Source organism: Trachemys scripta, chromosome 2, assembly GCF_013100865.1.
Source record: "Trachemys scripta elegans isolate TJP31775 chromosome 2, CAS_Tse_1.0, whole genome shotgun sequence".
Classification (NCBI taxonomy): domain Eukaryota; kingdom Metazoa; phylum Chordata; order Testudines; family Emydidae; genus Trachemys; species Trachemys scripta.
The window spans coordinates 84033875-84048608 of NC_048299.1; the positions used below are offsets into that span (position 1 = coordinate 84033875).

A 14734-nucleotide genomic window follows, 5' to 3' on the forward strand; every position below is an offset into this window, starting at 1 on the left:
CTGGATTAATTACTGACATGCATCACATGCTGTGTTTGCTTCCTGCCTGGTTTCCCCCCATCAAATAGATGTAGTATCTAGGTGTGTTCTTGGAGATATGATGTCTTTCAAAAACACAGCTGATGAATGCGTATTTTCTCACGATCAATTTGAACATAGAATCAGTGCATGGAATCCTGCTCACACAGTTCAATATTATTCCACCCCCCGAGCTTTTTAAAGAGAGATTAATGATTATTTCTAAATTAAGCTCCTTATTTTCCATCTCTCATTCCGAGATATCATTAGATCTTTTTGAGCATTATTGAGTCAAATTCACCTCTGTTGTAAGATGGGCACAGCTCCACTGGAATTGCACCGCTTAAACCAGAGCTGAATGTGGTTTACTGTAGCTTATTGTAATAGCTGGTTTTAAAAACACTTTCTTGACACTTGCAATTTAAACCATTTCTCCTTAAGCTAGCAATATTCCCCCCTTTGTTTATTTTGTTAGACCTCATGAATGTCAATAAGTGAATGACATTCATTCATCGCCTGTGTAAATGAGATGATTGGCATTCTGATTTCAGCCTGCCTGTCTGTCTGTAGAGATTTCCATTTGGAGCTATTATTTCAGGCTCCCCTGTGCTTGCTCCCCAACGTGTGTAGGCTTTGTAGCTTTCAGCAATTTAGGTATTTCAGGCATTAATTTTTCTCACTTGTGAAAATATGACTTGCATTATAGAGTGCAGCCCCCTGCCAAACTCCTGTGATACTACAGCTTAGCCCATGATATTGGGGAGAAAATGATCCTTTAATATGGATTTCTCTCCCCCTAAATTCGTTTTTGTCACATCAGCCAACGGAGCACATGTTAAAGCTATGAGGAAAACTTAACTGCCCAAGTCATTTCTTAGAACAGCATAGATTCCTGATTATAGCTCCCTCTGATAACACAGTAACATTCTCTGCTTCTCCTTCCCACATAGGTGGAATTGAGATTTCAATGGTTTTTCCTCCATGTTCTTACACTGAGTCTGGTGGGGAGTAGGTGGTGATGGGATGTAGAGGCTGGTAAGTAGAATGAACAAAAGTCACTGAAAACCAGCAATATCCCTGTTTTCTAGGCCTGTATTGAGATCTCTGTCCATTTTTACATGATGTGACCCACACTTAACACAGTGTAGCTTTTTAGCCCTCTCTAATGACTGGACTATGAATAGACTCCTACCGCCTCTAAGATAATGGACCTGATTTGTTAGCTCAAGCAATAGAAGACCATGCTTTTAGAATCAGTGGTCTTGGGTTCAATCCCCACAGACCTCCTGCACAGGGACATTGTTGCATACAAAAGCCAGTGATTTTGTCTGGATTTTGTATCCCACTGCGGACTGGCCTTTGCAAGGGCCAGCGGATAGCAAACTGATAGCAAATTGACTAGGTGCATGTGCCATACCTTGTGAGGACAGGTGTTAGCGCTTTGGTAGTCCCTCCCCCCCAACCACCAGAGAGGTGGTCTCTCACATTCCGCTCAACTTGGGATATGTCTACACTTAAAACGCTGCATTGGTGCAGCTGCAGCACTTCAGTGAAGACCCTCTAAGCCAATAGGAGAGAACTCTCTTGTTAATCCACCTCCCTGAGAGGCGTTAGCTATGTTGGGAGGAGACGCTCTCTCGCCAACATAGCGCTATCTACATGGGGGATTAGGTTGGTATAACTACATTGCTCAGGGGTGCGGGTTTTTCTCATCCCTGAACAATGTAGTTATACCGATACAGGAATGTAGTGTAGATCAGCCCTCCTCCCTGGCACATGTGTTCAAATTTACAAGATGGGAAGGAAGAAGTTGGAAGGACAGTTGCTTGGATGAGGAAATGATGGAGTGGGCTCATGTTACAAACACTCTCATAGTCACCTGATTCCTGCCAAAACATCCCCTCCCTGTACTCTTCCCACTCATGATGGCAGGTCCCCATTTTTTTCATGTCCCCTATTGATAACAATATACAATTGTCAGCTAAACTGTGGTCCTCGTGAATGATTTGGATCATTAAATTGGAGCATTGTATTAATATGGTTTGATCACTTCCTTTCAGGAAGGAGTTCATACCTACAATCACAGCTGTTGATTTGGTACTTCCCCAAGACGTTAGTTTCTCTCACACCGTATCAATAATATAGATCCAGTCTTTGCAGCCTTGTCTCTAAACTTTTGGTGTGGCAACACATCATGCAATAATTCTGGGTTTCTGAAGGAACATTCATATGATAAGATGCCTTGAGCTTCAGGGATTAGGATGCCTTCAGGTTCTGATCAACCTTATTGACCTTTGTTTTGATGGACAGAACGTAGCTTTCTTCCCTTTATGGCCATCCATTTTGGGCTATTGTGGATTTGGAGTTGACAGGATTGTGGTTAGAACCTAAAGAAATTGGATGCAACTGCTGTTCTCTGTCCTAAAACTTTCCTAAATTGCTTATTTGGGGGTGAAGAATTGCTTTAAATGTGTTATGCTTCAAATGGAAATTTAGCTCATTCAAAGAATTCCTGGATTCCTTGAAGGAAAATGCCTTTACTGTGTCTGTTTTCATTTTGTGCATCATTGGTGTTATTTTACCAGGCCATCAGAAGAAGTCCTCTTGCCAAAGGTGCACTGGCAATGTGAGTGTTTTTTTTTTTTCCCCTCCTGAAATTAACTACTTGCTACTTTGCTTTTGGTTTCCAGGGTCCTGGTCGGTGCTCCAAAGGCAGATTCTAAATACAGCACCTCTGTTAAGTCCCCAGGAGCTGTCTTTAAATGTCGAGTGCACACCAATCCTGAGAGGAGGTGCACAGAGCTGGATATGGGTCGAGGTGGGTAAATCTAACACTTTTTTTACTTACCCGTGACTGAAAGTTCTAGCAAATATCTTAGGGCCTGATCCAATGTCCCTTGAAATAATTGGAAAGACTCCCATCAACTTCAGTGGGCTTTAGATCAGGGCTCTAGGGCACACACGTATAGCACTAGGAACTTGATCCCATTGAAGTCCAGTGGCAAAGCTCCCATTTACTCCAAATGGTTCACGATTATGTCCTATCTGAGGACTGGAAGCAATATCTTCTTGATGGAGGTCTCTGATTGCAGTCTGTGCTCTCTCTGGGCGACCGCGTCAGGCTAATCTTTTTGGCCAAGCTATTGCCAAATGAATGTAAACTAGGCTGTTGTCTTTTCCTTTACCTGCTTTGGTTTCTTTAGTTTCTGGAGAGGGTTGGTTAGAATTGCTGCTCATGTTGAGAAGTTCTGCATTGATTTTGTGTGATTTTTTTTCCTTCCCTTTCCATTTGAAGGGTGAATCATATACTGTGTTATAAACAGAGTAATCTGTATGTGTTTGCTAATGGAATAATAACTTTGACTTATCCTACTTGCTGCTTATGCAAAAGAAAACAAAAACACATCAATGAGAGTAGTATGTTGTTGCATATGATCAGGACTAAGGTTGTACAAGATGCTGGTCAAACACATGTCGAGACATGGTCCCCTTCCTTTCCAGGGCTCCCAGGCTAACGCCCTGATCCTGTGATCTAATCCTTGTGAATGGGTCCTTATGAAGAATGATACATATTTGATCTCTGTTGGTGAAAAAGAGTTCATAGTAATATTGCTGTGTTTTTGTTAACATGTTTTATTTTAACATCACTGTATGAACTTTTTCCTGACATCGGAACCAGAGAGTGCTCCATCGTAAGTTAATATTTAGGCTATTTCTACGCTGATGGCGGTGTGCAGAGTACATACTCTGCATGCCACCCTAGCAGTGTAGACATGAGGTAGACCAGAACTCTAGAGTATGTACCCTCCACTGCTCTCTACATGCCCAAGGAGTGCCTCCCATGTCTACACTGCTATTTTTAGTACTGCAATATCCCACTGCCTCCTTGCTGCTGGAGCCTTTCCCTGCTGCCTCCTCTGTGTCAGAGCCTTTTACTGTTGAGTGTAGCAGCCCACTGCAGTGTGGATGCAACCTGCTTTATACTGCAACGTATAGTTACACGCACCATACACGCTGACGCAAGTGTAGACAAGGCCTTAGTGAAAGAGGGTTTTTAGCCAGTTATGTTTTGTTTTTATCAATAAAATTCTACATGTAAGTGTTCGCAAATATCTGTCTATATATTTTAGTTTTGCTAAAAGAAACACTCACCCCCCCCCGCCCCACTCCTTGACACTACAGTAAGATGAGTTAATGGATATAATGACAGATCATAGAAAGAAAGAGTTGAGCCACTTTCTAAAAAAATGCCCAAGTCCCATTTTCTAAAGTGAATTAAGCACTTGTGAAAATGTTACTCTGCCAACACCACAGTACTTTCCCCATGGTCTTCAGTGGGACTGATCATGTGTCTGAAGTTAATGCACATGCTGAAAGGTTCACTGGCTTGAGCCCTTAGATTTTAAACTCTTTCAAAAAGGCACTGTCTTTTACAGTGTGTTTGTACAGCATGCACCCAGCACAAGGGGGCTCTCCTCCTGGGCACTGTCCTAATGTGTGATAAATAATAGTGAGAGATGGGAAAGAGCGGTTTGATCAGCTAGCATATCTCTTACAAGGGCACATTATAGATATTTAAAAAACTAAATGCATCTTCCTCACCTGTCCCTCTCTCTTTTAAGGCAATACTCGGGGCACGCTCTGTGGAAAGACCTGTAAGGAGGATAGAGATGATGAATGGATGGGCGTAAGCCTGGCTAGGCAGCCCAAGGCTGACGGAAGTGTGCTGGTAAGTCTGCCTTTTCCCTTGAGCTCAGTAAAGTGATCACTGCTGTGCTGACACTAATGATGAACATGTTGGGATTAATGTCTTCACTAATGACTGACAGAGTCCAGGTTTATAAGCAGCGAACTCTGTAGTCCCTTCCTTGAAGCGGATAGAAAATGAACCCCAACCAGAAATTGGTATTGAGAGAAAGAAGACTTCAAAGCAGTAGCACCTGACTTGTCACCTAAGGGGCTTCCTCTTAAATTTCTGAGTGTTTAGGTCTTTTGAACAGAATGAATGGAACTTTGTTTTTCTCTGAATGCGTCTGCTAGTTCATTTGTTTTACAGATTGTGTGTGTGGAGAGTGGGGCATAAGTCAATGAATATAGTGTGTGTGTTGTGTCAGAACTTGTAAAAAATGTCAGATTTAGATATGCAGCTAAATTCTGCTCTTGGATGTGTGCATGAATCTTCTATTAATGAGGTAGCAGAGATGGGAGTCAAAGTCGCTTGTTTGTTCATCTTTGTGGTACAGTCAACAGGCAAATATTGAGGGCCATGGGAGTTGATGTGCATGTTTGTCAAAGGGAAAAATTTGATCCTAAGGATGTGGAATTTATCTTCACAGGACAATGTTTCAAATCAGGTGAACCTTCAAATAAATCACAGAGAAAGCTGGGCAAATACTGCAGCAAAAAAAAAAAAAAAAAATCTGTAAATATTCATTGACATTTTAAAATGACTTTGGTAACTGTGTTTGCGCCTCCCTTGGGTTTGCTCTTGGTGAGTAGTCTAGCAACCTCACTGAAATGATATGTTCACTGAAACAGCAAGATTTGAGAAAATATTGCAGAATATTTTTGAAAAACGAATTTCAAGATTGTACTTGAGAATCTCCAACAGAAACTTTTTCTAAAGTAATCCAATCAGAAAACAGTAACCTATCATGTGACCTATGTTTCCAATCCAATTTGGAATACTGAGTATATGGAACACATTGTCAACAAATATTTACAGATTTTTTTTTTTTGCACTATTCAGCCAGTTACTTTAAGCAAATCACAATCAATTTGTGGGCAGCTTGTGAACAGAAAAACCTGAAATTGATAGAATAAATTGTTACAGATTATTCTGCTGTAATCATGGGCATATGAGCCAAGTAAGACTATTTGTAATAGCAGATAGGTAAGGAGTCCTCAAAAGTAGATATATTTCAAAATAAATACATATCAAATCAACTTTTAAGACAGGAAAGTTAATACCAATATTCTGTATCATGCTACTGCGTGGTGATGAGCATGGTCCACACCTGTGCAAGCCAATAGGAATGGAGGATGGTACAGTCCTTGGCAGGAAGTACATCAGTATCTTGCTAAATTGGGACCTAAATCCCCATAGGCAGGATTTTGTACCACACATTGAAGTCAATGGAAACTGTGGCACTGACTTCAGTGTGTGCAGTATCAGCCCCTCAAAGAACCACTCTCCTATTGGACCAAAGGTAACTCTCTGTTTAGGACATGAAGACTAAATAGAAAAGCCTTTTATAAAAAGATTTGACGACCCTATTTCCTAAATGGGACACTGTAAGCCCACTCCCCACCCTGAGCGTGGCCTGAGCCACTCACCCTTGCTCCTCTCCCCACACAGGGGGAAGGCAGGGCTCCTGTGAGCAGCGATGCACATGCTTGATAGGGTGACCATATTTCCTAAAGGCTGGGACCGGCATTGCTGCTTGCTCAAGCTGCCCCCTCCCCATTTCTCCCCACCCCACTTTTTTTGACAAAAGTGGGTATTTGTCCCGTTTGCTTTTGCCAACTGATCAAGTTGGCAAGAGCAAACGGGACAAATGCCCACTTTTGCCAGAAAAGTTGGGACAGGGCTTAAAAAAGGGGACTATCCTGGCCAAAAAAAAGACACATGGTCACCCTAAACAAAAATAATCTATAGGCTGTAGCTAGACTAAAGTGCAAACTGGCCCAGCATACATCTTCCTGACCTTGGATCTCATCATGAGTCAACGTTCTCAATAATCTGAGAGTTACGACAATACAACTTGGGTTGCCAGTTCTTTTCATACTTAAACTGTAAAATGCGTTCTCTTTCTCTCATTGGGAAAGGAACCAGGGACAGTGCATTAAAGCTTGGAGATAAGCCATGTCCCTTAATCTCACTCTTCCCAAATACCTGTCCCATTTATCATGTGTATTGTTTTTCTCCAAAGTGTTGCCATTTTTTTCATTTTAAGTAGCCAACTCACTGATGACTTTGAATCCTGCAGTATGGAAAATAAAATACATGCACTGAAGCTAAAGCCCACATGGTAAATGGCGGGAGGGATTTCAGTCAGTTATTTGTGCATTTAAAAAGTCACCTGCTGGGCTCCAGTCCTGCAGTGAACTCCACAGAACCCTATTGACTTCATGCAGGACAGTTTGCAGGATCAGTGTCTTAGTTTGTAAACTCCTTCAGGCAAGACTTGTATTTCCTGCTGTATTTTCTACCACACCAAGCTGGCATTTAATAAACAATAAGGCAAGGTTGCATTCATATGCTCAGGGCTGGCTCTGGCTTTTTGGCCGCCCCAAGCAAAAAAAAAAAACAACAACAAAAAACAGGGCGGCCAGAACGGCAAAGCAAAAAAAAACAAAACAAAAAAAACCTGCAGCGCGGCCAGAGTGCGGGCGCAGGGGGACTGGCTGGGGGGGAGGGAGGAGGGAGCGGGCGGGAGAGAGAGAGAGAAGGGGGCGGCCAAGGCTACAGCAGAGACGCTGCCACACGGCCCCTCCTGCTGCGTGCCGCCTCCTGCTGCGAGGGCTCCGCTCCAGTCGGCGGGGAGGGAAGGAAGAGGACTGCCCTGCAGGGTGCTCTGGTTCTCCATGCCGCCGCCCTCTACAGGGCGGCCGGAGCGGAACAAGAACAAAAAAAAAAGTGCCCTAGGATTGGGCCTCCAACAATCGGCCGCCCCCGATTGCTCAGCTGGTGCCTGGAGCCGGCCCTGCATATGCTCTACTTGTTTTGCATTTCTATCGTGGTTCATTGCTGCACCACTTTTCCTTTGTATTATGCAGGTCCCCACAAATTTCATAGTGCAATGAGACCAAAATGTGTGATCGCAACTCTTGAATTCCACAACAATGTTCATTCTATTGCTATTCCCTCAGCCTCTAGCTCATAGCTAAAAACACTCATTGATATGAAATTTGTCATGGTGATTTTCCAGGGTGGATTTTTCACTGTGATCTCCAGCTGACCCATCTCAACTCACAGGACTCAGCTCCTGAGATGTTCAGGCTCTCTGGCTTGGAATTCCTTTCCCATCCATGGGCCAGTGAAGTCGGGAGCTTGTAGCCAGCTTCAGTGGCTCATCTTTCTGGCTTCCCAGGCCTCAGCTACACTGCACCGTGCAGGGAGCATGCACTGTAATCAAATTAACTCCCTTTGGAGGGGCAAGCAGAAGTGCAAGAAGCAGCTAGAGGCAGGTCCTGGTATGGCAGGAGGCCACAAATGAAAAATGGCAGATTCCTTAACAAAAATGCCAATTCCATGGCATCTTGGAAAAATGCCAACTTCTGCAGCCACAAAATTGAGTAGTCTGAGATGAATGGGGTAGACCACGCCTCTTAGAGCTATTGTTTCAGTCTCTCTGCAGACTCAGGCAGGCAACACTGCATCGCTTACACTCAGCTCACGTTTTAACAGTTTGCTTCATACCCATAAACTCAAATTTAAAGAACGGAAAGCTGAGATTCTGGAGCAGAATTGTGGTATGGGACAAATTCTGCCATGGCTGAATACACAGGGCCTGTGATTTTATAGAAGGGTTAAATTCTCCAATAGAAACATGGGGTGGAGCACTGGAAAAGGCTGAAGCAACCCATATATACCAGTGAACAGAGTGATGTTTGTTCTTTTTTGTTTTCATTCATTCATGTGAAATGCTCATACCTTTGCAAAGCTTTCAGCCCTGAGTCTGTTTTAAATATCCATGTTAAGCGGCAGCTCACTTTCTTGATCTCTCCCTCTTTCCTGCCCTCAGCATTTCACCTTGGCTCATTCCTGAGCAAGACCTACTGCTGCTTTCCCCAATTTTCAATCATTTGTGCTGCTTTGGAAGAGATTAGTGGGTTAATATATGCGAGAGCAGCTTTCGGGAGGTAAAAAAATAACGGAATTTATAATATCACAACCCTTTATTTATCTTTCTATAGCTTAAAAAACACATTCATTTTTTTTCCTCCACAATTTATATCCGGAATAACTTTTTTGTTTTTCAAATCCATTCTTTTCCATGACATTCTGTTCTCTGGTTTCATAGCTCAACTTGAATGTCAGCCTAGAGCTGTGTCTGTATGACACACTCTATGCAAATGTATATGGGTGCGTTTTTGCACTCCTAGTGCAAATGTTTTAGAAGAGAAACAATTTCCTGATCACTCTGAAAGTAAATATTATGCATTTTTTAAGAACGCTGACTGAAGAGTGCCCGGAGATTAAAATCACAACCAAGTTTGCTTAAAAGAGCAAGTAATTAAGTTCAATAAGCTCTTCCTTATGAGCCTACTAACATACATCTGGCTGTCAGAGTGCCATTATAAACAGCCTTCGTATAATGCACGTCTCTCTGTAACATAAAATGTAGTACAGAGCTTTCCAAAGCTCCTTGAGTGCTTCATTATGCCTCTGTGTTAACTATCCTATCCAGTAAATACATGCATTTGGTTGAGTACTGAAGATTAGAACAGCAATAAATATCACTTAAAGCTGATAATTCGGCAGAGCTCACTGTTGGTGGTGGTCCAGTCCATTAAAACGAAAAGAAAGCAATGGGGATTTTTAGTGCTTTTCTACGGGTAAGAAACGGTCTCGACTCTGGTCCAGATTGAGTTTTGCTCTATCCATTCCCCAGTAGTTGGACAGGGTGGTGCGCCTGTGCTTGTTTTATAATGCGTTCCTAGGAGCATTCAGAGGCTCCCAGAGGCAATGTGCTCAGCACTGAGGTGGTAAGATGGGGATCGGGATAGAGTGTCTTGCACTCTTCAACAATATGCTCTCCAGGCAAGTGCTGGCCTCCCAAAGGAAGTGCTGTCTTGTCCCCCTTGACTGGAAGGGTTGTGAGTGGGATGTGAGGCTGACAGTGCAGCGAGGGGCGTCCGTTGGTTCTAACAGACACAAAAGAGACTCCATGAGACTGAGCAGGCCACGTTTGTGATCAGTATGAAGGGATGTGTCTGCGCTGCCTGCAGTGGAGCTATGCTGACTTACACCAGCTGGAGATACAAGTTCAAATTCAAAGCTCTTGCTGTTTCCCATTTCATTTCCTTTGATTCGTATGAACTCTTTGGGGGTGAGGAGATTGATGGTCTGTCTGGTGGCGAGGAAATGGTAATTCTGGGAGTGAAGGGGAGCTGGGGATGTGTAAGCCAGGTGTTTGCATGCTCTTATGCTGAGATTGAGAGGAGTGCAGCGTCCTGGGTTGACTGTCTTGGCTCTCGTTGTGGAGGGGTGATTGTGTTTTTCCCCAGGAAGGGGAGGCGGATGGGAAGATAGAGGGGGGAAAAATGAAATGTTAATTTTGTGCCTGTCATCCTTCCAGTCTTAGCATTCCCTCTACCTCCTTCTCCCCTCACTCCCATCTTATTCCGCTCCCCCCTCACCCCAGCTTTCTTTTATTCCATTAGATTCTACCCAGTCTACCTTTGCTTAGAAAAGGTTCTCCTGGTGTCACCTCCCTTCACCACGAGGTTCTACTTGAAACATTGCCTGGCACCTAAAGTGATAAAGGTATTGAGATCTGCTGTCTGAGCTGCCCTTGCTCCAAGGAACACACCTCTCTGACATGGGTGGCTAGGAGGAGCCTCAAAATTTGAAATTTGTGGTGCCAACATTGGCAATGTCAAGTCTTAGCAATGGAGGAACATGGCAATTGGAGTAGCCTTTTTGTAGCAAAGGTAGGGTTCAGAGAACTAAGGAAAGGTGGAAGAGTTAGGTGGGAGAAAGATTGGGGTGGGTATTTTTGATACAAAGAGGTGTCCTGCTGCCTCACGTTTCAGTAACACATGTGATATGATCCATTTAGGCCTGTGCCCATCGCTGGAAAAACATCTACTATGAGACAGAGTACGTCCTCCCCCATGGTTTCTGCAATATCATCCCACCCAACCTCCATTCCAATGGTCGAAAATTATTGCCCTGCTATGAAGGTAAGGTGTTATTTCTCTGTCATTATGACCAAGTAGATTTTCCTGTTGTCTCCAAAAATATCTGATAAACCTTCATTAATACATTAAAAAAAGTACTGCTGACTCAGGCATAATTTGGCAGACGGATGATCTTGAATTTAAAAAAGGGGGTCAAGAAGATAATTGGTTTCCATGAGTAACTGTGTGTGGCCATGCTTAACTGATAGAATAATAAACTTTTTTTGGAACAGTATCATGAGAAAACCATCAACTCCCTTATCTGGATGTCACCAGGCATGTGACATGAGTACAGCCACTCTTACTTGTTTGCCTGTTCGGCATTATTGATTAATAGGAAATGATCGCACCCATGTTTAAGAAATATTTTCAGTCTGACACTGTCATTTATAGGAGGGGAGAAATATTGCTTAAAGCCTAGATTTTAGGATACCAGTGTAACAAATAGAATAAAGTTGCCTCTTTCAGCTGCTGCTACTTTCAAAACGTCCAGCAGCGTCTGATGATTTTTTTCAGTGCCTCTCAAAATATTGCTGTCGTTCAAAATAGATCTGGAATGGCATTGAGAGTGAAAGGACTTGTTTCAGAGTTTTGAACAATAGACAACTTTGCTCATTGTTTGCGCTCCAAGTCCTGGGTGCTTTAATTTTCCGGTTTATAAAAAGAATAGTCTTCCCTTGTGTGTTTTGTATGTGAATTTATATCCAATTTCATTCTTCAAAGACTCCAAAAGACAGCCTTTCCTGAACCCAAAGCAATTAACCAATCCAGAATGCACAGGTTTGTCATTAGGGAAGATAGGGTATGTCCAAGCTTTTGCAATAAGCCCTGTGAGAAATATTCAGGAAAACAGCTGCTTGGGTTTCCTAGGTTGGTCTTATGCATCTACGCTAGTAGTTCTCAAACTATGGGCGGGCCTCCCAGTTCCAAGAGAGGTGCAGGTATGTGTCAAGGGAGGCGTGAGCTGTGTGCTTTTTTTTTTTTTAAGAGTTGGGGCTCGTGCAGAAGGGCTGTGCATGCCTGGGAGGCAGAGATGAAGGGGATAGCTTGAGTTCCTTCTTCCCTCCTCCCCCCCCCCTCCCCCCGACCCAGCCCAGTCCCTCACTTGGGAGGCAGCCCAGGCTTGGTTCTCCTACTCTTTTCTCTTACTTCTGCAGCAGCAGTGCAGAAGTAATGGTGCCAATGGGCACTAAATCTGCTGTGAAAAGTGATATTGACAAATATCACTTTGCCACCCTTACTTCTCAGCTGCTGCTGGCGTGGTGCAGCCTTCAGAGCTGGGCTGCTGCTCTCTGCTCTGCCTTCAGAGCTGGATGGCGGTAAGTGTACTCTGTGTGTAAATGACTACAGACACAAAGGAGGGGGAGGCCCAATCAAATAAGTTTGAGAACCACTGGTCTACACTAATCCTCCCTCCCTCTTCAAGGACTGAAAAATTTACATGGGTTTGATGGAGTTTGATGTGGGCAACACTTCACTGCCTTTGATTTCCAATATCAGGAGCAGTCAGTGACAGGCTGGCTGCTGACATTAGTAAGTGGGGGAGAGTTAACACAGTAGATGTCTGTCAATTCCTCAATTGCTAATGGATGTGTCTCTTGCTGCTTTAGGTTTTGCTCCAAACCTAGAGATTGTTCAGACCCAGTACATTGAAGACAAAGCTCGTAACAAAACTGGCAAACTTAGATAAACTGTATATTGCAGTGCTTGTCTGGAGAGTTGTTTACCCACCATGTGCCCAGCTCTCATAGGCTGCATTGGAAACCCATGTAACCAATCTCAAAAAATCTATGCCCATCTGGAGACAGCAAGCATTTGTGCTTTGAGCATCAGTAGAAGGTCCCAAAAATATTCATCTGAAACTTGTATGGTTTTGATTCCATATTTAAACCCACCGCTTCACTCGATCTATAACAAAATGTGAGGAAGCCATAAAATCCTCCTATCCTGAATACTGTCCTCTTTCATTTGCTTGTCTTCCTGTTGGCAGGATCAGGCCAAGACAATACTTAAGCAATGCATAGTTTATCCTGCAATATTAACTTTTATTACCCCCCCTTTCCTCCTCCACTCCACACGCAGAATCACTTCCAACATTTCCTCTGAGTCCTTTTCACCACCCGGGTGTTCTTTTAAAAACTGTCAGTCTGAAATAATTGGAGAGAGGCAGCTCCTGGAAGAGACAATCGCTCGTGTTTCTCTGTGCATCATGGCTTCAGAGTGAAACGGCTGCTAGTCTGACAGGCTATTTGCCAGGAATTGCTAGGAAATAGAAATGTGTGGGCCCAGTATCTGTGAAGCGGCCAGTGGAAAATTGGCAGTTTTAGTGCACTATGCTATTGGTTTAATTTCATTGCATGCTAGAACAAAAATGGGAGGTTTGGGATTGATTTGTTCGTTCCACTGTTAGGCATCAAGTCACACAGTATCACCAAGGGTGACTGAGTTTGCTTCTTGTTTACCTCTGTGACTTTCAGGTTTCTATAAAGTAATTTGGCTTATTCTTCAAACACAAGGTACTGCTGTGATCAGTCATTGAAAGGATTAACTGGAACCCTCCCTTCCTATGGTCTTAGTGTTTTCTCCCTTAGGCCTTCAGAAAGTAAAGGAAAAAATCCTCCTTTTAGTGAACAGCACAGCCAAACTGAAGGAAAGAAATAAAGAATGTGGTAGAAATAATATATGCACAATGTAATTAAGGTATTTGGAGAATAAGAGCCTCTTCCCACAAACACTTGCTGTTGGGGCAGTGCTTGAAGCCAACAGGAATACTCATGCTCACAAGCACCATTCCAAGTTATAAGATGCATTTGCAAGATCAAGCCCTGGGACTTCAGTTATCTATAATTGGAACAGTATAAGATACAATTATATAGGCAGTGCAGTATTTGCCACATAAGCTATAATGAAAGGCATCTAACCGCTGAACATGGAGCAGATGTATCGTTAATGTATGCTATGTATTTAGTAATAATTCGCCATATAATACAGATTCAATAATTGAAAACAAAAGAGGAAATGGAAACTTCCTTACTGGAGGGCAGTCATGAAACAAGATAGTAGTCTCGATGTGTCTTATTCTTCTCCAGTCTCCCTGAAACAGCTGACAGAAGTCTGGAAGCTATTGAGAGCTAATGAGAGCAGCAGAAGGCCTGCTAGTTAAGTGGAATCTTTCTGGCTAGGAGCTAATCTGATTTGTATGAACTGAAGTGCTTTGTGGGGCACAAAGCTAAGGCCTTCCAAGCTATACTCTGACTTGATTGTCCTTGCTTTTAATGGCTGCCAAATGTGGCCTACAAGGAAATTAGGACCCCAGCCATCCTGTCCCCTGACTCACTTAATGGGCAGAGATAAAGGGCTGCTGCTGCTATAAGAGACAATTTAACAGAGGTGGGGACAGACTGATGAGATGGTTTCCTAGTTCTGTGGTGTAAGGATCAGAGGGAGGGGAGGAGAGAGGTGGGAAACTTAAACAATAATTTCTGGTGGCTAAAGAATATAGGAACAGTACTCATCCCCACTCAGTCCATCCAAAGGAATAGAGAGATTTTCCCCTCTGGGACATAGAATGGCCAGTTATCTATTACCAGTTTTCTGAGAGCCATACTCTGATCCCCCCTGGCTTTGTGGTATAAACTCAATACCAGGGTGTTAGGCCATAAAGACAACTAGCATTCCATCCAATGTGGTGAAATGCTGAAACACAGGAAAGAAGAGGTTGGGATTAAATATGTTGTCTTTGGCTCCCAGTGCAAATGACTGAGGACACGTCACAGCTATCTGTGTTGCTTTAAATTCCTATTGTGTG

At 43.2% G+C, this 14734-nt stretch overlaps 1 protein-coding gene across 1 annotated transcript in view; it reads left to right on the forward strand.

Moving 5' to 3' along the window:
- The window catches only part of ITGA9 (integrin subunit alpha 9), a 305446-nt gene that overhangs the window by 9057 nt on the left and 281655 nt on the right, over positions 1-14734 (forward strand). The window contains exons 2-4 of the mRNA XM_034759490.1: positions 2709-2836; positions 4641-4747; positions 10806-10929. Coding sequence (XP_034615381.1) covers positions 2709-2836; positions 4641-4747; positions 10806-10929 — 359 coding nt within the window. The remainder of the gene's footprint in view (positions 1-2708; positions 2837-4640; positions 4748-10805; positions 10930-14734) is intronic.